The following is a 24,707-nucleotide window of genomic DNA, read 5'->3' on the forward strand; positions in this document are numbered from 1 at the left end:
AACTCAGTAACTAAAAAGACTGAACACTAGCATGGACTATTTCAAAATTATTAATATTTACATGATCTCTTATCTATTTAGTCTTAATCAGTTTCTCATTTGACTGAGGATTTTTGAAGTAACTGTATAAAAATAGCTGGAAAAGGAGAAAAACATGCCTAAGGTTAAATAAAGTAAATTTAGGTCCTATTACACTAATAAATTAATTAATTCTAGATCAAAACTATTGCCTATTGCAAAATCAATGACAACGGGACTGTCAAATCAGTAAAGTTTGGCTGAGTAATTTAAGATACCTGGGGTGAATCTCCACAAGTGGGAACATGCGTTCCCCTGGGACAGCTAGGAATGGCACATATTTGTGCCATTGCTAGTTGTCCCCGGGAACGCCTCTGCATGCACACTCTGACACATGGCAAGTTGCCCTGTGGGGTAGAGGAGATTGGGGCCAGCACTTTGGATGCCTTCAGCAGCCTTACGTGGGGGCTGGTGGCCTCCCAGGGCTCCAGCAGCAGTGGATCTGGGTGTGCAGAACCTGTCTGGAAGCTGGAGAATGGCTCTGGCCAGCCAGCCTCTGGTTTTTGCTGGCACACACTCCTACCATGTATACCACCTTGCTTTTTTCTGGTGCATGTTTTTTTGACATTCAGATCTCCTGGCATCAAAAGACCCCACCGCGCTGCCAATTACCAGTGTTGTGAATGCCTGCAAGTGTGGTATGTGTGGTTTGCAGCCTCACGTATGGGTCTGCAGTGCTGCAAACCACACATGCATGCTTGTCTGGACATGCTCCTGGTGTCTATAGTAGTATTTAAGATCTAAACTTTGCTATAGTTAGTCATTTAGTTATACAAATACTGAACTGAGTTCTATAAAGCAAGCTGCTATTCAGCTTTTTCTGAAATACTGTACTTTCTTGCTCCAATTACCATAACATAAAATTGAAAGTAAAAAAAATAAAAATCAATAACAAAGCAGTCAAACCTAATAGTGTTTCTGTACAAAAATAGAAAGATTGGCTTAAAAGCTAGACAAGTACAATATTTCAGAGGTAGCTGGATTAAAAGTGCATGTTGTAGTCTGTTGTTCAATGATTTTACTCAGAATATGGGTGCTTCACAACAGACTTTCTGAGCACCTGCTCCATGACCTTTCCAGGTATCAGGGTCAAGCTGATTGATCTGTAGTTCCCTGGATCCTCCTTCTTCCCTTTCTTAAAAGATGGGCCATATGTTTGCCCTTTTCAAATCAGCCAGGACCTCACCTGACACCCACAAGTTCTGAAAGAGGAAAGCCAATGGCTCTGAAATTACCTTATCCAATTCCTTCATACCCTTCAGCACATCCCATCTGGCCCTGCTAAAGTGAAAGCTTCTCTAAATAATCCCCAACCTGTTCTTCCATTCCTCTAGGCTGTGTGCAAACTTTCATAAGTAAGAGCTCACTTCATCTGATGAAGTGAGCTATTACTCACAAAAGCTTATGCATCCCCAATCCAGATAATCTATAAAGCACATCTCTACCCTGCCTTCTGCCTGACTTCAGACTAACATGGCTAACTACCTCATTCTGCTCAAAGATTTGTTAGTGACACAGACCTTCCTTGGATTAGCTACCCTCTGGATCAAGCAAGCTTAAAACCAGATCTGCAACTATGTATTTTAAGAAGTTTCTCCTGCAATAAATAGCATCTACAAATTAAATGCATCGCTGAATGTGAAAAAAATAGAAAACTAAAAGGCAGAATTTCCAGTGTTTATGAAAGCTATTCAAGCACATTTATTGCATTTCTTTTCATTCTCTAAAAACTGACCATCAAGAATTTAGTAATACCTCAATCCAAAATCATAGCAAATATTAAATTTTAACTGAAATTTTTGTTCGTCATTTTATATTTTCAGAATATTATTTAACTTGAATGAAAATATCACAGTATTCAAGCCTATCAGCAATCACTATATAATAGGTCTAGTGTGCGTTTCAGTCAACGATTACCTACACTACTCTGATTATTAAATTTATAGTGTGCACTGTGAAAGCAATAGTTATGTTTAATTATAATTTTTAAAACAGATCTATATGGGAAACTGAGACAATTAGTACAAATTACCAACTAGGTATAAAATCTCACTGCTAAACTTAGTACACATCATCTTACTTTATGTATTTGTTATTAAAGATACTAACTAAGAACAAAAAGCCTGGCCTGTGTGTGTGGGCACATGCATACACATGTGTACACAAAAATAATTAGAGATGTTAGCCCTTTCAATGATTACATCTGCAACAAAATAAATTAGATCTTAATTATTCATTTGTTGCTTGAATACCACCAGATAATGCTTAGTGACTTGACAGACAAAGAACTTTTCATCTCCGCTCCCAAAAAGATTCTGCAAAATAATTTGGTATTCTTTCAAATAAATAGGATCCGCTGGCTGAGAACTCAAAACCTAATCTACAGGCAATGCTAAGAATTTAGCAGCATGGCATCTGCCTCTAGATGTCTAGTAGTATCCCGCCTATGATATTCAGTTCCTTAGCCCAAATGATTTTCAGACAATAGGTTTTACAGGTGAATTCCACAAAGCTGCAGTTTTAAGATACCCCATTCTGAAGTTAATTTAAATGTTAGTCATGTATAAGTACATGGAACAAAAAAGTACTTAGGTCAGACAGGTGAACTTCAAATAAAGGACTTTCAGGAGTTTCTTTATCTATGATTCCATCTGCAGGAGTGATAAGGAGAGGTCTGTGCCACTGCACCAATTGAATCTCATCATGATCACCAAAGACTCCAGCATGTTATTAGCCATGGTTTCTGAACAGCCAGTTTCCATGAGGTATATTTAACATAAAGACATTTAGTTAAAAAAACCAACAAACAAAAAGGCAATAACAAGAACTAAGGAAAACAAACAAAAACATGTCAATGAGCTTATTTTTGCACAGCAAGGTTTTTTTGGCGGGTAATAAGAACAATGAGAGTACTCTTGCTTGGGTAAATCTGTGTCTTTATTTTATCAACCCAGTAACAGCAGGTGCCTTGAGTTTTTGCTAACTTTGCATATCTTTGAAGAGTTCTAGTTTCAAAGTTGTCTGTTCCCAATAAAGCAACTGATCTTTTCATGGAATTTGCATAGTAATTTTATTTTCCTCCATGCTGAATCAAAACTGGAAGTTGTCAGAAAATTAGGAAGAACATCAAAAATTCTCTTTGGGGCTGGGTAAGAGAAATATATTGAAAAACCAAAAGAGCACTTTTCATAGGACTAACAGTTAAGGCTGCATAAGTATTATAACTACAAGGAACTTCATTCTTTGGAACATAATACATTTTCTATGGTAAGTTTGCTTCCGAGTGCCTGGGCTAGTCATATCATTGCTGGCATAAGTTTCTCCGAGTCTTGGAGTTGTGCAGACTGCATTATTATTGCAGAGTTGCTCATAAACACCAGTGCTGTGCTCCTAGTTTAGTATTGGGATGCTTGTACACAGTGTAACTCTGTGTACTGTTTTGTTTTATTTTAACGGTCAAGATGCTTGTGAGCAATGTAAGGGAAAAAATATCACCAAGTATTACATGCACTTGGTAATATAAATGTAACGAGGGCAAAAAACAGCAGTTAAATTTTTTGGCAATGTCTCTAACTTTACTTCATGATCTCGTTTTGTGCAGGGCACTTCCCCTTACAAATGGACCATAGCAGCACTGAGCATTACAACGAAGCAGCTGCCTGCTAAAATGTTCTCTCCATTTATAGATGCATCCTTGGGTCTCCATTTGCCTGATCCACCATTGTCCAACACAAACATTACCCTGATTATTTCAGACAGTGGCTCTCAACCTTTTTTGGACCAGGACCCATCTGTAAACATCGATGGCCAGTCCTGCCCCAGTGCCCCTCACTCCCAACCTGCTGTTCCTTGCACCCAGGCTCCATCCTCACAGTGTATGAGGCAGGGGATGGGTGGGGGGGGGGACGAGAATTGAGGGAGGGTGGCCCCCAAGCAGCCCCTTGCAACCTGGAACTCTGCCAGCCTGCAAGGGAAAAGCTGCGGTTTCCCACACTTTTCTCTTTTAAAGGAGAAGCCAATTTTAAAAGTTTGTTGATCCATTTTTTCAGTTTGTTCGTGACCCTTTCATATATTCTTGCGACCTATTTTTGGGATGCAACCCACAGGTTGCGAAACGCTGATTTACGAGACTCCTGAAGGGGATTATGCCTAGGCACTCCACATTAGATTTTATTCTGCTTACTCTGGTTAGACATTAGCTGAAACCATAAAGCAGGAGACTTAATTTTCCTTCAACTAATTTTTTACAATTAATTATGACCCAAATGTCCAATCTCTCTTTGAATTTAGCTAAGTTCTGGGCTTCAATTACTTCCTATGGCAATGTTTTCCACAGTTTTATCCCAGAGTTAATGAAAAATATTTCCTTCTATTGGTTTTGAATTGCTACCTTTTAATTTAACTTTCTGTCCCTTATTCATATGTTAGTAGGCAGGAAACAAAAATCCCCAGGCTGCTTTCCCTATACAATTTGATATTTTATCCACACTTATCTTACCCTGCCTTTATCTCCTTTCTAAAGGTAAACCATCCCAATATTATAATTGTTTACAGATAAGTATTTCCATGCCTAAGATCATTCCTGGTTACCCTCCCACTTCTGTTGAGCACTTTGTCCGCTGTTTCTCATTGCCTTCTCTTCTATTCTGAGAGGACCCGGTGACAGAACATATTATTTTGCAAAATATTTCTATAATCAACATGTGTGACTGCCTTGTTTGGATGCTTGTCTAGATCATGAAAGAAAGGATTAAAATATCATTCTGGTCTAGGGAGGGCCAGACAAATTCCTACATGCAGATTGGGACTGTCCAGCTGGCAGCCTGCAGGCTGCATGCCACCCCTGAGCTCCTGGACCAGGTGCTGCTCCCCCATCTCTCTTCTGCTAGTACTTCTGCTGCTGCTTCCCTCCTCTGGCTTTTGCTTCCTACCTCCAACCCTGGAGGTGAGGCAATGCAGCCCACAATGGAGAAACTCAAGGGAATCCAGGCACCTTGCACAGCAAACTGGGTGGTGCAGCGCAGCACAGAGCCATCCACCACGTGGTGCAGCAAGTGAAGGAGGTACATAGAGCAAGGGTGCTAGCACAATGTGCAGCCTGCAGTCCCCAGACATTCAGAAGTTAGACAACCCTGACCAAGATGTATCAGCTGTTAGAGAAGAGGCCACTGGGAATTAAGAAAAAAAATTTACCTACAGAAGGAACATCTGGGCACGCACAGGAATTGGAAATTGCTTTGAAAAGGACAGTTTGAAGAAGAGATTTAAAAAGGGGGACACAGCTTGGACTCCAACAACAGAGACAATGGGGAACCCAAAAGACAGTAGCTTAGGCCTGTCCTTTGTGCTCGCATGCACTCTGCTTAGGTTTGACTTAGACCAGTGGGTCCCAAACTTTGGGTCATGACCCCTAATGGGGTCACAACATCAGCAGATGGGGTCATGATAAATGTGCCCCCTGAGATTTCTGTTGTTGGGGTCCAAGCTGTGCCCCCCTTTTTAAAATCTCTGTTTCAAACTGTCCTTGCAAAGTAATTTCCCATTCTTGTGTGTGCCCAGATGTTCCTTCTGTAGGTAAATTCAGCAGGGTGCAGGGCTGCAGCCAGGCTGCACCAGCTCCAGACAGCAGCCACCTCTGAGGCCCAGTGGGTGGGACCAATTGTGGGAAGGAGTGCGCACCACTGTGGGTTCCTACGTGAGGTATAGCAGCAGCAGCGGCACAGAGTTGTGCCCATTCTGCTTCTGGGTGAGCAGGGGGGGGCGCCTCAGCTTGGCAGCCATGGCAGTGCAATGTGGCACTCCCTCCCTCCTGCTCCAGGTGCTGCCCACTATGCCACGAAGTCCCCAGGGGGAGGGCAGCAGGGTGGAGAGCCCCAAGCCTACAGTGGGCAACCTGCATCCTCTCCCACCCACAGGCTCCACTCCGGCAGTGCTGCCCACAAAGGAGGGGCCGGGCTTGGAGGCAAAAGACTCTGCCTTTTGCCTTCTAGCTACCCACTAAATCCTGTCTTGTTTTAGAAAGCCTGTCTGACTCACTACAATTCATTTCTGGTTGCGCTCCTACCCTTAAAAGGTGAAGTCTTCATCCTGAGCTGAGCTAGCTGCCATTTACTGGGACACAGGGTACCCCAGAGATAGAAAGGGCTACTGTGACAAAGGCTGGGTCTCAGAGTCCAAGATCCGAGGGACTGCCATCACTAGAACCCACACCTGGGCTGTCTTCCAGAGGCACTTAGAGAGACAGCATAAGGGTCAGGGGGCTCAAGCAGGAGCCCCCATGACAAAACCTCACCATCAATTTCTATAAAAACATTAGAGCCTTCTCCCATTCCTTGTGTATCCTAACATCTTGTTTCCACAATGAGCAAAGATCTTCAATGACTGCCTGCAATGATGTTGAAGTCCTTTTTTCAAGTTAAAATCAATTTATAATTTTAAATGATGCAATTTTTTTTTCTCTCCAGCACAAAAACACTGTACATTTATCATCAGTACTAAACTTCATTTACTATCATGCAGCCAATTCACCCAGTTTTCTCTGAAGTTCCTCAAGTCCTCTTTGGTTATGATTAGCTTAAATAACTGTCACTTCTGGCTTACTACTCACTCCCATCCCCAGTTACTAAACAGCATGAGAACTAGCACAGAGACTTGAGGTCCCCTGCTGTTAATCCCTGCTATGGTGAAAATTGACCAATTCAGCTCATCATGTGCCTTCTTCTGCCTCTTAGCTAGTTTTTTGATGTACAACATTTTGCCTCTTACTGGGCATGTCTACATGAGATGTTTACTGTACAGTAGCCAAATAGCACTGTGAAGTAGCATGCCAGTCAAAAACCATGCTAATACACTACTCCAGTGTTATTAGGCTACTGCGCAGTAAGCATCACAAAAAAACCATGCGTCAGGCATTTAGTTAGTACTTCATTTAACAAATACTAAACAAAATGTGCAGTAACTACTGCATATAAATGAACTTGTAGACACACCCACTCAATGATTATTCAGCATCCTCCTGTACAAGACCTTGTTATATATAGGCCTTTGGGAAGTCCAAGTAATAAACCCAAGTCCAGGGAAAGAGCAAACCATATAGTGGACAAAGCAGCCTCTGCTTTACCTTTGAAAGGATTCACCAGGTGTTTTCCTACCTGGTCATCCATACTGCCTGAAAAATACTTATAAAGCACGGTCATAGTCATATCTATGCCCCCCTCCTCCTCCTCAAGGAGGAGAACATGGCAGTCAGAACTACCATGCAGCAATGTGTATGTGCAAGAAGCCAAAAAAAGGATATTTTCATAGACCAGTAGAATTCTAGCTGCTGTGACAGTTTATTTAAATGTTTAATATATACATAGTGCCATACAGACAACTATATTCATCATTTGTTTTATACTAATTTTTCTCAATTACACAACACTGAGCCCAACAATTTAACATGACAGAAAAAATTAGAATTGATACAGGTTGTTTCAAATCATATGTTTGAAACAACAAGAGATATAAATCCCTATGCTTCAGGGCATAAGTTAACAATTAGTTGATTGGATAAAATACCCTGTCCACAGGCACATTGTTCCATAGCTATCTAGTTCAGGAGTTTTAAGACCCTTTATCCGATTGGTTATTGGCCACAGTCAAAGACAGCAATTTTTATACTCACTTATAAATAAAAGGGAATTTATTATATTTTTTAGTATCTGGTGAACTACTCTGGTTGGTTGAGGGAAAACTGATAGGGAAAATGACATCCTATATATGCATTATACTAGTTCAGTTTGTAAGATCTGTTTCTATCTGACTACTTTTTCAACTTGTTATTAAATATCTGTATTAAAATAGCACCAAAAAGCCACAGTCAGGGTACCCTTGGGCTAAAACATGAGCGCACCATGGTTTTTTTTGGTTTTTTAAAGACAGCTACACACTTTGATAAGATTCACATAATTTAAAATGTGACCTAGGAATTGCCATAAGAGAGCTCACCAGCTTTGTTTATTTATTTAGCTTAAGGAACCCAAGGAAATAAAGAATAAAACTGCATCAATTTCTTAAAAGGAAGCATTATTAAATGTTTCCTGTGAAAAAAGTTAGAGATTGTTTCAACTATAGAAGCTGCATAGATAATGCTATATGCCAAATTTTGAGATTAAAAGTCAGACAGATAAACGTTTTAAAAAAAGGAACTTCAGACTCATTTACGTGCAAATGTCAATACAGTTTTAAGTATGGTATGGATACAAAAGCCTCCATCATAAAACCATAGCTCCTAACACAACGATCTGCTTCAAAGCATTACAGAAAACTAGAATTTTAAAAATACCTCTTCAAAGAAAAAAGACCCTGTAAATTATAAAACTCAACAGTATGGAGCACTGAGGAGGGGACAGGCAGGTCACAAGGGTGGCCAAGTCACAAGTGCTGGCCCATCATTCTAAAAAGGTTGCTGACCCCTGTTCTAGGGCATAGGAAATGTACTGCACTGTAATGAATGTTAAACACTTATGGTTAAAATCCTGAAACCTTTGTCAAATAGAGCCAGGATCTGGGCTGAGTAAAGGATGAGACTCATAGTACTTAGACTCATAGTACTGGTGGTAGATTGTAATTCCACAATAAAAAGCTTGAAAACTGTGACACCTCCATGAATGCAGATGGAGATTCATTTAAATTAGTAAACAAAAAAGCGAGCAATACACCCCAAGCACCTCAAAGACAGAACTCAAAACTGGTCAGATCCTCACTGGGGTAAACCATCTCAGACGTAACCAGCTTTGAAAACTAAGTAAGAGTCCATTCATGCATTAGCATTAGTACCAATAATAGTTTAATTTAACCCTAATTGCTTGAAAAAGTTATATTATTAAAACCCTGAGGAGGGTGGGGGTTAGTGGGGAAAGGAAAGGTACACTGGAAAGACAATACCTTCCTTGCTCTAACTTGGAACATTAGGGCTAATGTTTGTGCACTTTTGTCCAACTGATCTACTAATAAAGCAACACACTTTTCATTTGCATCATAGCATCTGTTAATTATGAAAGGACTAAATCTTGATCTAATAATCTTTTGATTACATAGTATGAAAAGATCAGCAGTGACAAATATGTACAATAAACCTTAGGATCATTCTGAATGTTTGACAGTTCAGTTCTCGCACATTCTATTTTTAGAAGCTGAAATTTGAATACCATTAAATCAGAGCAGAAATAACAGCTGGTAAGATTTTATATACAATGGTTAAACCAGAGCTCTGGAGGACTTAGGGTGCAGTGTAGACATGCCTGGTCTAGCTTGTTTAGAAGGCATCCTTCCATTGGGTGTACAGTAAATAATATATTGAGTTATATACGTTCTGGTTCTTTAAAAAAAAAAACAAAAAAAAAAACAGACTTTTGTCCTTTTCCATAGCCAGGCATTGTTATCTTACACTGTCCGCTGCAATGCACAGATACTTATGGATGATAAGAAACAAGGTGAACTAGCTTAGGCTGAACTCCATGCTACCACATCTAGACCAGGGTGGGCAAAATATGGCTTGAGGACCAGATCCAGCCCACCAAAGGATTTTATCCCTTGGCCCCGCCCAGCCCAGGTGCGGGAAGAAGCCCAGGCCATGGTGTGTGCAAATGGTTCCACCACCCTGCTAGGATAATGCAGCAGCTGGACTCAGCTTCCTGGCAACAGCAGCTCCTTCCAGCTGCTGCTGCTGCCACTGAACCTGGCCCTGCTGCCCAGGCAACTTGGCCCATCCACCCCACACCCATAGGGGGGCCAAATGGAACGGGCAGGCAGGTGAGGTCTCCATGAAGACCAGCCCAGGACCCCCAGGGGCAAGGTACTCTCATCCAGGCAAATGGGATGGGGTCACAGGCAAGGAATGCTATCTGGGAACAGGAAAGGCAGCTGGGGTTGGGATCACGGGTCCGCGACAGCACAGGGCTATGCTGGGAGCAGATTGTGCATCTGTCCCAGGCCCCAGCCCCACACCATTACTGCCCTATGATCCCAGCCCCACCCTGGGCTCATCAGCTCATCAAAACTCCCTAAGTGGCCCTCCAGCCCAAATAATTGCCCAGCCCTGATCTAGACTATTTCTGATATTCAAGCTAGGTCAATGCTTCATTGTAAACCCAATGGAATGATGGCTTCCACGAAATGAACATGACTGCTAAATAATCAACCTTCTCTCTCTGAAGGTTCATCTAAACAGAGGTTTGATAAGGTTTTAACTACCCTAAACAAAGCCTTTTCCACCAGCTAATAGTACTACCACAAAATTTGTATGTAGTTTAACTGGACGTGGGCATTTAGTCACATGAAAAAAAATAAAACAGGAAGGAGACTGATGACTTGTCCATTTGGTCTCTTCATTCAGATCAGAAAAAATAAAGTGATGCTTCAGAGAGAAAAACAAAAACCTGAAACTGTATTTCACATGAACACAAAGCCAAAGTACAGTACTACTAAAATAGGTAGGACTCACCAAGTTCATTGAGACTCTGTGCAGCTTTCGTTATCTCTCTGCTTCCTCCTTGCAGCTGTCCTTGAAGTCTCTTACTGAGATACAAGATGCGTATTATTCTCCGCAGCAAGTCACAAGCAGCCTGGGCGTAAAACATGGCATTACGGACATAGTCATTTCAGTGTTCAAACTGATATTTTAGGTCCCAAACATGGAACCACTTAGGCATATTCTTGTAGTTAAGTTAGGACACAAATACATGAGTAAACATTTGGAATCTGACCTAGCAACTGATACACACAGACACGTTATCTACGTTTTTGTAAGAATTTTTCTACAACTTTTCATAATACATATCAGCATTTTCATCAGCCATTAGTAGTTTTGTGGATAATGTTGTCTGCGCTGTTGTTATTGAAAAAAATTATTAACCGTATGAAGTCATACGTTTTATCTATATATGCAGTTTAGTTTTATTTTGCATTAAGTTAAAAACTTAGGGTAAATGAAAAGCAGATACTTGCTTCTGGTTCAACTGAGCACCATTTGAAAGGGACAATAAAACCTTATTCTCAGTAAAATAATCAATATCTGCACTACCATATACACTTTGAATATCTGTAAAATTGCATTTAGGGCAAGAATTTTATAACAGCTCCTCAACTTGTTCAGCTAATTGTTATTTGCAGTATTTCATAAGTTTATAAGGGGTTTTGAGATTCTTGGCTAGAAGGAACTAAATAAAATCCAAGTATAATTTATTCAGAAAACGTATTTTGCACATGTGTGTTAACACTAATCTAGAATTCAACATGTGCTGGAGACTAAAGGTGGTTATAATAGGGTCCTGACTTTTCAAATGACTAGGGGTTTACTCAACTCGAGGTAGTGGTGGATCAATTTTGCAGGCAGATTGTGAGGCCGGCCACCATTTTAACAGGCTTATGGTGGTGGGCCTCTGACTGACTAAGGGGTCCTGGTAACACCCGCCCCTTGCCACTGATTGGCTGGGAGCTGTCCATCACACAGACCCACCCCTTGCTGCTGATTAGTGGAGGGGCAGGGCCACATGACAGACATCCCTCTCAGCCAAGCAGCAGCTAGGGGCAGGAGTGGTAGCCACCTTGCCTGCTCGCCTTTGTGCTGGGCTGCGCGGCCAGGAGTTCTGGGAGCCAAAAGTTTATTTTTAGTAAGTTTTTTATTGGGGGGGCAGGTTCCACAAATTTCACAGAGATTGCCTGATTTTGCAATTTCTATGAAATCATGATTTGAATAGGTCCCTAAAAATGACTTTTTAACCAGATACTGAGTCAAGTTTTTCCTTTCTATATAATGAATCGGAAAGACTTGAATTCCAGTACAAGGGGAGTGTGGGGGGCGAGGCAGGCAGCTGCTGGAGCTGCATCCGCAAGGGACGAAGACACATCTACAGCTGCTGCCTCTGCCTTGCTACTTGCTTATCCCCCCCATCTGCCCTCCACTACCACTCTTCCACCACCTCTGCCTCCTCACTCAGGCCCCAAGCATGGTGCACAAAGTGTCCCTGACCCCCGCTCAGTCAAGCAGCAATGGGTTACAACAGAGGCGGACTCAGTCAATGTAAACATTTTCCATGTATAGAATCTAATTTTGGGAAGTCATCATAAATTCATGGGTACCCCACTAAAGGTAAGTGACTGAAAACATTTTCATTGCTTTGGTACTGCATCTCATACCCTGAAGAGCAAGTGTCCAAAGTATTAAAAGAAGATTTAGTCACGTGACTTCTACTATCATTAATGGGAATGAAGTAGGCATCAGATTACTTTGAAACTAACTTATTAATTTGGTTTTATTAATCTGCTTTTTTAATTAGAAAAATGTTAAGCCACATCTGCTTGTTTTACAGTCTAAATTTCAGCATGAAGATTAAATGTAATGAGCATCTCAGGTAGAGTCTATTGCTAATATTTTGCTTGAAATGGAAAAGCCAGAGAAAAATTCAGCCATGTGTGCACAAAGAGAAGAAAACACCATATTTTGACCACCCAGTATATTGTTTACTAAAAGATTATTTCATTTTGTTAATGTGTTTATTTCTCCTTCCATAAAAAAGATACAGCAACTGTTCTTCATTATGGCTTATGAAACTGAAAAGATAAGTAAATTAACAAAGTTATATTTAGATACAAGAAGGAAAAAAATCTTAATTCTGAAGTAGTTTCAGAATAAAGCTATTACAACTAGTGGTGAACCAACAGAGATTTTGGGGGCCAATACCGATAGCCGATTTTTAAGGAGGCATATCAGCCAATACTGATCCAATTTCCAATACAGCTCCGTGCAGCTGGTAAGTCTGTTATGGTGAAAGGGGAGTAGAGAGGGAAGGGGTGTGTGAGGGCAAATCAATGCCCCCTGCGGTGAGGGAGGGAGTGGGGCTGGGGCGGGGCTCCTGCCACTGCTCCCACTGCTTGTCCAGGAGGTCACGAGGGTGGGGAGGGGGGGCGCGTGCCTCCAGATCTGCACTGGGCAGGCTATAGCACTGCTCTCAGGCACTGTGGCTGCACGCACACATAAGCATTTAAATCGGCCACATAAGGCCAATTTCTGATATAGTAAATTTTCTTTATATCCATGCACTTCTAAATACAACCAAGTTTTTATCCAATTCTGGTAAAATATTCGCACTCATTTTTTAGCCAAATTTTAAGTTCAAGGAGAATTCTTAAGAGTGACATACATACAAAAATTAAACATACTAAATATTTTAACACAATATCACATTAATTTATTCCATATCTATATTTTGGCAAAGGACAGACAGCATGACTTATTTAAAAATACATTTTCCTTTACAGTGATTTATCTGAGTTTCCTTAAACTGCATATTTATAGATCTGTGTAAAGAAAACAATCTTATTAAATAACTCTGTAGTTCGTTGATTAATAGATCATACAGCCAGAGGGACTACCTCAATCATCCAGTCTTGACCTCCTGTATAAAACATGCCAGAGATCTTCTCTGAATTAACTCCTGTTCTGAGCATCATATCTTAGAAAAACATGTACTCCTGATTTTAAAATTGCATGTTTTTTCCCCCTGAAAGATCAGCTCTTGTTATAAAAGGAATTAATTTAGGTAAGTCCTGCACCCTGTATTAGTATAATGGTTTGAGTAAAAATAAGATGAACTGTGATGCTTGATTTTGCCATGGATTACAATAGATTTATCTGATAAAATTTAAAGATAGAAGTCCTTCAGAAACAAAGAGCATCCAATATAATGTCCTTTGATAATGTATATATGATAGTTGAGGTCTCTTGGTATTTGAACTGATTAGTTCAAATTAGAGCAAAACAAATGCAAGACAAAACAAAAACTGAGCGGTTTTGTCTTCAAACTGCTCTCACATCAATACACTATGCAGGAGGATTACATGTTGCACTTACACACACACAACCACCCAAATGCTTCTTATTTACTGACCTCAAGTAAAATACTTTTGGATTATTGTTATTGCTATAAAGACCTCTCATTAAGCATGATTTGCCTGTACCTATTTCAGTGCAAAAAGATGTACCCTTATGAGTGATTCGGCCATGTGGATTTTCTTCAGTGTTTTGCTATATTTTAGTGTACTAATCAACTCACTATCTTTAGTGTGTGTGCACACATACTTATTTTTCATGTTACAGACTAAATCTGCTATTGGAGAATATTTTTGCATTCTTAATAATTAGGTATAAATACAGTAACCATTCTAATCTTTGCCTTTTTTAAATAAAAGTACAAAATTAAAATTCTATATGACTTATGTGTGATAGCTTGCTCAAAGGAGCTGTGGAAATGTTTAGTTAGATAAAGCCACAAAGTGACCTTTCTAAACTACATGTCCTTCATCTGCATATTTTAACTAACTTGTGATCTGTGAAGTCAAGACTAAAATTAATTTCAGAAGAAGAGTGTGCATTTTAAAAGAGGAACCATACTTTGAGATTCTGCTGCTCCCTTTTCCCCTGGGTTTGTGGGAGCAGATCAAGACAAATAGTACAGAAGCAAAAGCTGAGAGGTTAGAACAGAAGACTGGATTTAAAGTCTGACAACAAAGCTACGATGGGAATGTTGATGAGGAGAGCAGAATATATTAAAATACTTAAAGAAGGCAGAATTCAGCCCAAATATACCTTCACTCTGAGTAGTCCCACAGCAATCAACAGTACTGCTTATGAACAACTACTTCTGGGTAAAGGAGCACAGAAACAGATCCTCAACACTGCACATTTCTTAAAACAATTTTGCTGTATTTCCAAAAAGACTGAAACCCAAACTGTGGTGTTGCTTGCATAAGGAGAGATCAGATATTTATGAAAATCAGTAAATGCAGTCCATTAAAAATTCAGGAAGATGAAAAAGCTATCAATAGGCAGAAAGAAAAAGCAAAGAGAAAAGCAGCATTCAAAATCCTAGCAAACTCCCAGCTATAAATATGAATTCCTGAAGCTCCTGCAATTTTGCAAATACTGTACATGTGAACAGAAACACAGTTAAATAGTTTAACCTTGTAGGTGTGGATTTTTGTTTTCAAATCATAAGTGGTACTAGCATGTGGCAATACCACTACTGAAAAGCTATTGAATATTTTGTTTCCATCATTATAAAACCCATTATTGAGGTGTTTAACAATTATTTAGCTGACCTAGTAAAAACAATTTTCCTACACTCCTCTATCTCCGGGAACTGTTTTCTCTGAAGTCTTAGCTTATGTGTTAAAAATAAGGAAAGCTGCTTAGTCTCTTTTGTAAAACTCCAAGATAAACATGACTATAATGAGCTGCAATTTCTCTGTTAAAGAAATTATTCCCAAAACAAGATCTTTAGTTAAGAATAAGCATTAACTTGAGATGGAAAATAACTTGAACAAAATAAGCCAAAACACTGAAATTAATCCCAAACATGTGCAGAGTTAAAAAATCCTGAACACCATTTATTCCTGTACCCACCCTTATCTCAAATTCCTAAGAATCATATGCTCACACTCAGCACGCTAAAATGAATTGTACAATCCTCTATGTCATCCTCTATGCATATTTTACTGTGCACGCCCTCGAGCATCTCCCCATAATGAAAAACCACTTTCCTCTCAATGCTTGCAATTCCTCTACCATTAGGTCTTTGGAATTAGGGAGTGATAGCAACAGCAAGAAAAGAAAGTTTACGAGAAGGTTTACATTTTCTAAATTACTCTTTATAACCAGGGATCCGCGTTTTCTGTCTGCAATGGAAAACCGCAAATTTTCTCACTTGAAGGAGGAAAAAAAAAATAAGATTTTTAAAAGGAAAAAATTGTGGATTTCCTCCTTTGAAAAAGAAAAACGCAGGAACATGCAGGTTTCCCCTTGTAGGATGGCAGAGATCCAGCCTGAAAGGGGCTGCTTGGAGCTGGGGGAAAGGGACACAGGAAGCACCACATGCACATGGCAGCTTGCAGAGCAGTTCCCCAGCTGCCTGCAGGTCAGTCTGAGGGTAGATGGGGTATGGGGGAGCGAGACAAACTCCCACAGTGAGGGAGGGAGTGGGGCAGGGTTGGTGGCACTGCCTAGCTGGGGCGGTGCGTAGGGCCTGGGGACCAACCAGCTCATCCAGGGGACAGCAGGGGGGGTGGCTCCCTGTCACTGCATGAAATCCCAGGGCCGGGGTATAGGAGGACACTGCACCCCCCTAGATTTGTGCACAGAGTGGAAGGATGCAGGCCGTCTGCTGCGGTGCTCCGGGCTCCCTGCCCTGCAGCTCTCCCTCAGGGGCCTCTGCAGCCCAGCAGGCAGGACCTGGAGCATGTGGGTGTAAAGGCTCAGTGCTGCCACCACTGGGGCCCCCACACCAGCTGCAGTGAGGCACCCCCTGTCCATCCAACAGCAGTCACAGTGCCATGGAGTTGTGCCCCCCAACTGCTGCCAGGTGGACAGGGGGCACCTCACCATGGCAGAGCGACTGATGCAGGGGTTCCAGGGGCAGCAACATCGAGCTTCCCTGCCCTCCTACTCCAGGTCCCACCCACTGGGGTGCCAAGGCCCCTAGGGGTAGGGCAGCAGGGCAGGGAACCTTGAGCCCCGCAGCAGGCAACCCATATCTACCCCTCCCCACAATGGGCTCCACTCGGGTCTGGATGGCCAGGGAGCTGTGGGCTCTAGCCCTAGTTCCACAGACCTGACAAATGGGGGCCCCTCTGTCAGGGCTGGAGAGGACAGGGGGCTACGGGTCACGAGCAAGTTGCACCACCAGGGCCAGGGTTTTCAGATTGGGAGTGAGGGGCACCGGCAGTGCCAGGGGGCTATGGGTTCGGAGTGGGGGGCACCAACATGGACAGGGGCAGGGCACCAGCTTATCAGGGGTGTTTAAAGCCACAAAGCAGCAGGCGGGACGGCCACAGAAGGACTCGTGTACTGGTGAGCAAAGAGGGCAGGGGGAGCAGGGGGATTTTCCACAATAAAAAAAACAAAAATCAAACACCCAAATGTATAGGTATTTAGAATTTGTTATTTTTGTTATAATGACCGAGGCGCTGGTAGTCTTCCAAACTGCTTAAAAATTGTCAATATATAAGTACAACATTGTGTTCAACTGATACCTATACATAGCAGTGTTTCATTTTAATCACGGAAAAGTGCAAATTTGGGGGGGGGGTTTAAATCAGAGAATGTGTGTGGAGGTTCCCTTTAAAATCAAAGAATTTGGGATTTTTAAACAATGAAAACCAGGACTCTGGCTTGTAACAACGATAAGGATGAAGGATATTTTATTAAATCAACTAGGTGAGTAAGAAGAGGTTTAGAACAATATGGAGGGATTATTGGTCCAATGATGGAAAAAAAATTTCTAAACGAACATAATTAGCTTTGCTTGTTAGACAGTAAACTCTTTAAGAGTTCACTCTCTCTCCCCATTAAACTAATCTAATTACTACCAACTTTGATTTCCTAGTTTTCAGTGTGAAGCACTGACTTCTTAGCCCAGAATATTTATGTAAATATATTACTAAAATCTAATTTGAGAAACACTGGTAAAAAAAAATATATATAGTTCTTTGAAATAGGCAAATCTCTACCAAAATGATTTTTCTGCATATCTGAATTGATATACCTTTTCTTTATTTCTAAATGTCTTAGAAGAATAAAGTAAGTTTTTTGAAAAATATTAGAAACAAATGAATAAATAAACAACTAAATAAAACTATAACAGAACTTACCTGAAGTTTTGCTAGCTGAGCTGTGCGAGATACTATTTTGTTGTATGGATCAACAATTTTGGCTCTGATTCTGATAAAAGGAATGGAAATACATTTTAGAAATAAAGTATACTGGAAGACTTCAGAGTTTATATTTTAATAAAGTATTAAATGACATACCTATCAACAGTACTTTGTAGAGCACCAATTCTAGTCTGCATCATCTGAAGGACACCTGTAAAAATGCAGAAATTGACTTACAGTTAGATCAACCTCAACATTACTCCCCAAATCAAAGTCTACTGAACACCACTACGCAGATCAAAATATGTGAACTATGTCAATTTTCTCTTTACTGGTGCCGATACGATATGGACCCATATATGTGAACAAGTAAACTATTCATGAAACATGGTGCTATTTAATGTGAATAAGGTAGCAGATTTTCTGTATGGAGATGGTTTGCAATCTGCTTAATTTCCAATGAGTTACTGAACAAGGGCTAGCCACTGCAACTAATTTCAATGGGTACCCTTCTCCGCTCAGCTGGAACTCATCAGCAGTCCCACCTAGATGCTGAAGGAGTACCAGTGTTGTCCATACAGTGGTTTGCTATGGGTAGCTACACCACCAACCCTCATTTTTGCAGGGGGCTAAGGAAACTGACTCTATAAAAAATCTGGCTTCTGTTATATTTAGAGGTGCACCAATATATCAGTTCATATCGGATCAGCACCGATAAAAGGAAAATTGATATTATCGGCAATTGGCTTTTTTTGGCTGATGTGGCTGATATTGTCACCAATATATGCTGTATGCATGCATGCAGACACAGCAAGCAGGTAGCCAGGAATGCAACCTGGCAGCTTGGGGAGCAGTGTCTAGCTGGTAAATCTGTGGGGGAAAGAAGCATGGTAGGGGGCACAAATCAAGGTCCCCACAGTGAGGAAGGGAGTGGGGCTGGGGCAAAAGGGCTACCCAGCCAGGGCAGGGGGCAGAGTCATGGGTGGCTTGTTTGGGGGGCATCTCCCGCCACTGTGCACAACTCCAGGGGAGGCATGGGGGGGCCCTGGGGTGAAGGCGGGCTGCTCGCTATGGGCTGGGACCAGGGGTTGCGCCAGCCTCTTCCCAGTGGGGACTGAGCCGGGGCTGCACTGCAAAAGCAGCACTGGGAGGAGGGGCTACAGCAAATTTTGGGGTGGCTGTAGCCCGCCCCCCTCCTCCCACTGCATCCTCAGCCCAGCCCCCCCACCAGGGAGAGGCTGGCACGACCCCCAGTGAGCAGACTGCCCTCACCCTGCACACAAATCCAGGGGGCACATGCCCCCCATGCCTTTCCTGTGAGTGTGCAGAGCAATGGGAGCTGCCCCCCCACATCCTCCCACCCGAGCCACCCATGGCTCCACTCCGCACCCCACCCTGGCTGAGGAGCGCCTGCCCTGGCTCCATTCCCTTCCTCACCATTGGGGTCTCAATCTGCACCTCCTCATGCCCCTTCCTTCTACCACACCCCTTCCTCCCAACAGACTTACTGGGTGGTTGCTGCTTTCCACATTGCTGGGCTGCATATTGGTAATCGGATTGGTACTAGCCAATATGGCTGGTTAATAATCAGCCATTGGCATCTGCCAAAAAAATCTTTATCAGTGCACCCCTAATTATATTGATACGACTCTTACTGATATTCAAATATTTTAAATATTAATCTAGAAGGGGCATAATTAACTTAATGTTGCTTTAAGGTAACAGACACATTAAAATAATTTATAAATAAGTCACAGAACTAGCACTGTGATTCAACAAGTTTTTTGCACTCCAAAAACAGAGTCCAGCTATTCAGACGATGCAGTCAGAACAGAGATATGGGAACCGCAGTTTCGATGCTATCATGTTTAGCATACAGATTTTCTATGTAACCAGATATGCACATCTGAGTTATTGTAAGGGGTAGGCTAAATACTAGTGGAAATCACTGATCACTGGCAAAACTACATACAGTTCACAATTGTTAATTCAGAGAAGCCAACACAAAAGAGGGACTGAAGATATATTCATCAAACAAAGACAAAAAAGAACCCTGAAGAGAAGCACTTATGTTGAGACTTCTTTAGCCAAGGATAGGTCAATAATACCCCTATGAGAGCCTTCTAACTTGGCTGAAAAATTTCTGGAAAAGGTCCACACAGGAATATGATTTTCCTAATATTTGAAGTTTCTTTGTACAGGGAAAATAGAGCAGTGACTCTCCCAAAAGAAAATGAACGTCTGTACGTGGCCTCTTTCTGTAAGGAAAAAAATTATAAAATTTTATTCTGGAGTATTTGTTATAAAAAATTATAACAAATATTTGTCACAGATTGGGAGAAGGAGCAAAAGGACAAGACGACGACTCTTTAGCTTCTTTGCAAGATACAGATACTCTTCTTTGCAATAAGATACTCTTATTCTGTACACAGAAAAATTATAAATTTGTTGCAGTTTTCTATATGTAGACTCTAATGATTGGAGGATCATCTTAAATATGTTCCCCCCACCACTGCAGTGGGACAGACAGCAATCAGGGAGCAGGTAGTGTGGGAATCAAGTGGCTTGACTACCACACCTCGCCCCTTGCCGTCTAGTCTTCCCTTCCCCCACTTCCTCCCCCCCGCCAAACCATTTACCTTCAGTTGAGGCTCTGGCCCAGGGCATGGAGCACAAGCTGGCTTCGGTCTCCACCGGGCCCAGCAGCAAGAGTTGCACCAGGGGCCAGACTCAGCATGTGCTCCAGGCCAGAGTTGTGACTAAGGGTAAGTGGTAGTAGTGGGATAGAGGAGAAAGGCAAGGGGCAGAAGTGGGGGGGGGGCGGGGGGAGGCAAAGACACTGAGGTAATACAGAACAGTGATGGTGGGGGGCAGCATCTGTGGCTCCTACTTCAATCCCGAGCCTGGTTCAGAGCCAGAGCTGGAGCTGCAGCAGCCGCCTGCCCCTGTCTTGTACTCGCATCATCTAGGATGAGGGACATCTCATTTAAAGAGAACAATTAATGTGAAACTGTACCATAGGTGCAGCAGCAGTAGTGTGGGACAAAAGCTGTTGCTCGGGGGGGGGGGAGAAAGAGTCCGTGCGGGGCTGCCCTGCATCTGCTCCTCACTGCTGCCCCATGGGACAGCCTGGAGGCAGTGGTGATGGCAGCCAGAGATACAGGGTAGTGGGCTACATGTGACTGCAGCAGGAAACTACCAGCAGCAGGAGAGGAAGGAGCACTTACTGAGCAACAGCTTGTGCCACATCACTCCTGTTGAGCCTGAGCAGGTGAGCTCAGGGGGCATGCTTGGGGGAGTCGCATATACACCCCACCATACCCACAAACCCGCCCCTGCAAACCACACAACCACACCCTCCCCCACACAAGTCACACACTCCACAAACATGGCACCCACCCACACCCTTCTCCACATTCCCCCACAAACCCACACACGTCTCCTACACACACATCCATGTGCCTCTGGACGAGCCCTGCTCACCACTACATGCACACATCCCACCACAAATATACCCACATTCCCCCCACACTCACCCCCCACCAACGTCTCCCTCCACACGCTCCACAAACCCCATACCCACCGACATCCCCACAAACATTTCCCTCCACAAGCCCCCCACATCCCTACACGCTCCCCCACACCCCACATACACAAACATACACACACAACCCCCTACAAACCCCATACCCACCCCTCTACACTCCCCTACAATATACAAAAGTAAGACTTCATTTTGAGCTATAATGCAATCACCTCTATATACACCACACAAACACACACAAATCAGGACAAAAATATTTTTTTAAATAAAATTAAAATATGTTATTGTCAGTGTTTGATTTTGAGGTTGTTTTTTTTCTGATTCCAAGATAGCAAACCCATTTCCCCAAAGGAGTACTTCTGAGGGGGAAAAGGAAGGGATTTCAGTGGCAAAGGTCAGGGGTTAGAGGGCGAGACTTCTCATCCCAAGATGGCGACCAAGGGACGGGGCACATGTCATGGGACAGGGCTACCCTTGCAGCCCTTGACAGCTCGCCAAAGTTAGTTAAGTGGCTCTCAGCCCAAAATAATTGTCTGTCCCTGTACAAGAACGTTTGAGAATCTGGGCAAAGTAAATCCTGTGTGCAACTGCTGAAATATTTCTAATGAATACTGATATTTAACATGTCATTAAACATTGCTTGGATTGGTGCAAAATACTATTGTCTACAATTTTAGGTACCAAATTTTATCTATTAAAATTTTAGATAAGCAATTTTGAGAAGGAAAAGTTAAATATGAGAATGAATTCAAACAGAGGAAATATGTGCCAATGTTCTTGGCATGAACCTGCCTTTGTAATACTTGTAGGTGAACAAGTTGCACAGGGAAACATGGATGGGTAAGTGGAGTTCTGCAAGCACTTTAGAAAAAGCTCGATTTGCTCCTCAACTCCAGCCATCCTCTCCTTAAAGCAAGGCTGTAAATTGTACAAAGTTGGCCCATGGAGTTGTGTCATCCAGTTTATGGGGCTTCTCACAGGCTAAACCACCAACCTCCACAGGCTGCATCTGATCTGCAGGGCTCATTGCTGCATCTGCCAGAGCCTCTGTAGCAGTGGTGTTAATCCCCACAGCTGCTGGAGCTGCTGTTATGGAATGGCTCCAGAACCCAGGGAGTTAATGCCACTCACTGTCCCCAACCCCCACTGCCCAAATTGGGGTTTTTAGTTGCCCTGACAACCAAAATCCGTGGTAGGGGGAAAAGGGGAGGAAGAGCAGCAGCAGAGTTAACTCCCTGGGTTTCAGAGCCACGTTAAAACAACAGCTCCAAATACTGTGGAGATTATCACTGCTGCAGTCTGTGTTTGGCCTGCAGAGCCAAGTTTGAGACCCTTGCATCAGAAATTCAACAGTCACCATCCCTCCATCCAACTTTCTTTAGAATACTCCAGCACCAACATCTCCTTTTTAGACACAAGGATCAGTATCCAGAAGGTTAAGATACAGACCACAGTATACAAGAAACCCACAGACCAATATACATATCTGCACAGAACCAGCAATCACCCAAAACACACCAAAAAAGCTGTGATATACAGCCAAGCCCTCAGATACCACCGCATTTGCACTGAAGAGAACACCTGGGAGTGCCACCTCACCAATCTTAAAAAGGCTTTCACCCAGCAAGGACACTCCTCCAGAGAGACAGATCGCACGTTTGAAAGAGCCACCTGGATACCACGTGAAGAACTGCTGCAGTACAGAAGAAAAACACCGACAAATAGCACACCGCTGGTTATCACCTATCACCCCTCCCTTGAACCTGTACAGAAAATCCTCAAAAAAAATCGCAACCCATACTAGACAGAGACCCTATTCTTAAAAAGATCTTCCCAGAGCCACCTGTCATGACCCAAAGGTCTGATTTTTTTTGTGTGCTTCAGCACTCGAATTATCCCCGTGGGTATACAGCTTCGTTGCACAGAGGAGTTCTGCTGCGCAAAGAACCCGCGTGCAGGGAAGTGTTCCCGCCACTTTGCAGTGATCTTTGCAGGGTGCATTTCCTTTGCAGCACAGAAATGCACGGTGCAAAGGTTTCCCGCTCGTCGTATGCAAATTCGTGCCCCGCAATTGGCTAGTTCTAAATTATTCACACGTGGTGGCTGGCGATTGGCCTGCTAGCTGTATAAGAGGCTTGAGCAGTTTCCGCCCAAGCCAAAGAGGACTCCGCATCCATCTCGTGGGGACTCTGGGTGTGCGCGGCAGGGTAATAGAAACCCTGTGTGTCACTCAGAGGGGTTTGGCAGCCTGATCCACCGCCCACCTCTTCCCGTCTTCGAACGGAGCCCACTATAAGACGTAACGACAAGTTTTACGCGCGCTTGTCCTGGACATCCGGAGTTTGTCTGCGTGGAGCCTAGCAACCTCCACGTGATTGTTCGTGTTCTGTCTGCGTGGAGCCTTGCAACCTCCACGTGTGTTCGTGTTTTTTGTTGTAACTGCAACTCAAGCAAGTTCTCAGCCTACACCACGACCATCTCGGTGTAAGTAAAATAATCTTAAAATCAACCGTTACGTGTCTGTGCCTAATTCTAGCTCGGCGCCCACCCTCTTCGATCCGTCCTGCCCGGGCTGCTGGCCACAGCCCGCGTGCAGAGCGACGAAAGCGACTCGGGGTCAGACCCGGCGCGCACACCACCTACCCTAGCCTTTAAACAAGCACCGAACCTTGCCAACCTCATCACCAGAAGCAAACTTCCTCAAGCCCAGAACACACCAAAAGGATCCAGACTGTGACATGACAAGAAATGCAAAACCTGCCAACACATCTCCACAACCTCCACTATTACTACACCCCACAACAGAGCCATCAGCATCCCAGGATCTTACAGCTGCACCTCCAGAAACGTAATATACCTCATCCAGTGCACCAAATGCCCTGATGGAAGATACGTAGGAGAGACCAAACAACAACTGCGCACCAGAATGAATACACACCGGAAATCCATCAAAGACAGAAATACCTATTACCGGTAGGGGCACATTTCTCACAGGAGGGCCACTCTCTCTCCAATCTCTCAGTCCTGATCCTCAAGGGAAACTTACAGAACACTTCCCAGAGACGAGGCTATGAGCTCCATTTCATCAACCTCCTGGATACTAGAGATCATGGACTAAACATAGACATTGGATTTTTGATACATTATAATCTGCCTGGCAACTGACTCCCCAGCCCAGCCCCTGGCTTCTTTACTTTTCATTCCATCCAGGAAGAGCACACACCAACTGCTGAAATTTCCTTAGCCTTACGAAGGGTTTTTGAACCCAAAAGCTTGCTTAATAACTTTTCTCCAACTATTTGGGTTGGTCTAATAAAACATATCAAATTCACCCAAAGAACCTTGTCTGCCTAGACCCTTGCCTTGGAAGATATAAATATGAAGTCTTTGTGTT

At 42.8% G+C, this 24,707-nt stretch overlaps 1 protein-coding gene across 2 annotated transcripts in view; it reads right to left on the minus strand.

Moving 5' to 3' along the window:
* The window catches only part of COG5 (component of oligomeric golgi complex 5), a 355,827-nt gene that overhangs the window by 316,267 nt on the left and 14,853 nt on the right, over positions 1–24,707 (minus strand). For both annotated transcript variants that reach the window (XM_006257811.4, XM_019487452.2), the window contains exons 4-6: positions 17,926–17,980; positions 17,767–17,836; positions 10,565–10,685 (exon numbers count right to left, since the gene is read on the minus strand). In XM_006257811.4, coding sequence (XP_006257873.1) covers positions 10,565–10,685; positions 17,767–17,836; positions 17,926–17,980 — 246 coding nt within the window. The remainder of the gene's footprint in view (positions 1–10,564; positions 10,686–17,766; positions 17,837–17,925; positions 17,981–24,707) is intronic.

Source organism: Alligator mississippiensis, chromosome 4 (genome assembly GCF_030867095.1).
Source record: "Alligator mississippiensis isolate rAllMis1 chromosome 4, rAllMis1, whole genome shotgun sequence".
Taxonomy (NCBI): Eukaryota; Metazoa; Chordata; order Crocodylia; family Alligatoridae; genus Alligator; species Alligator mississippiensis.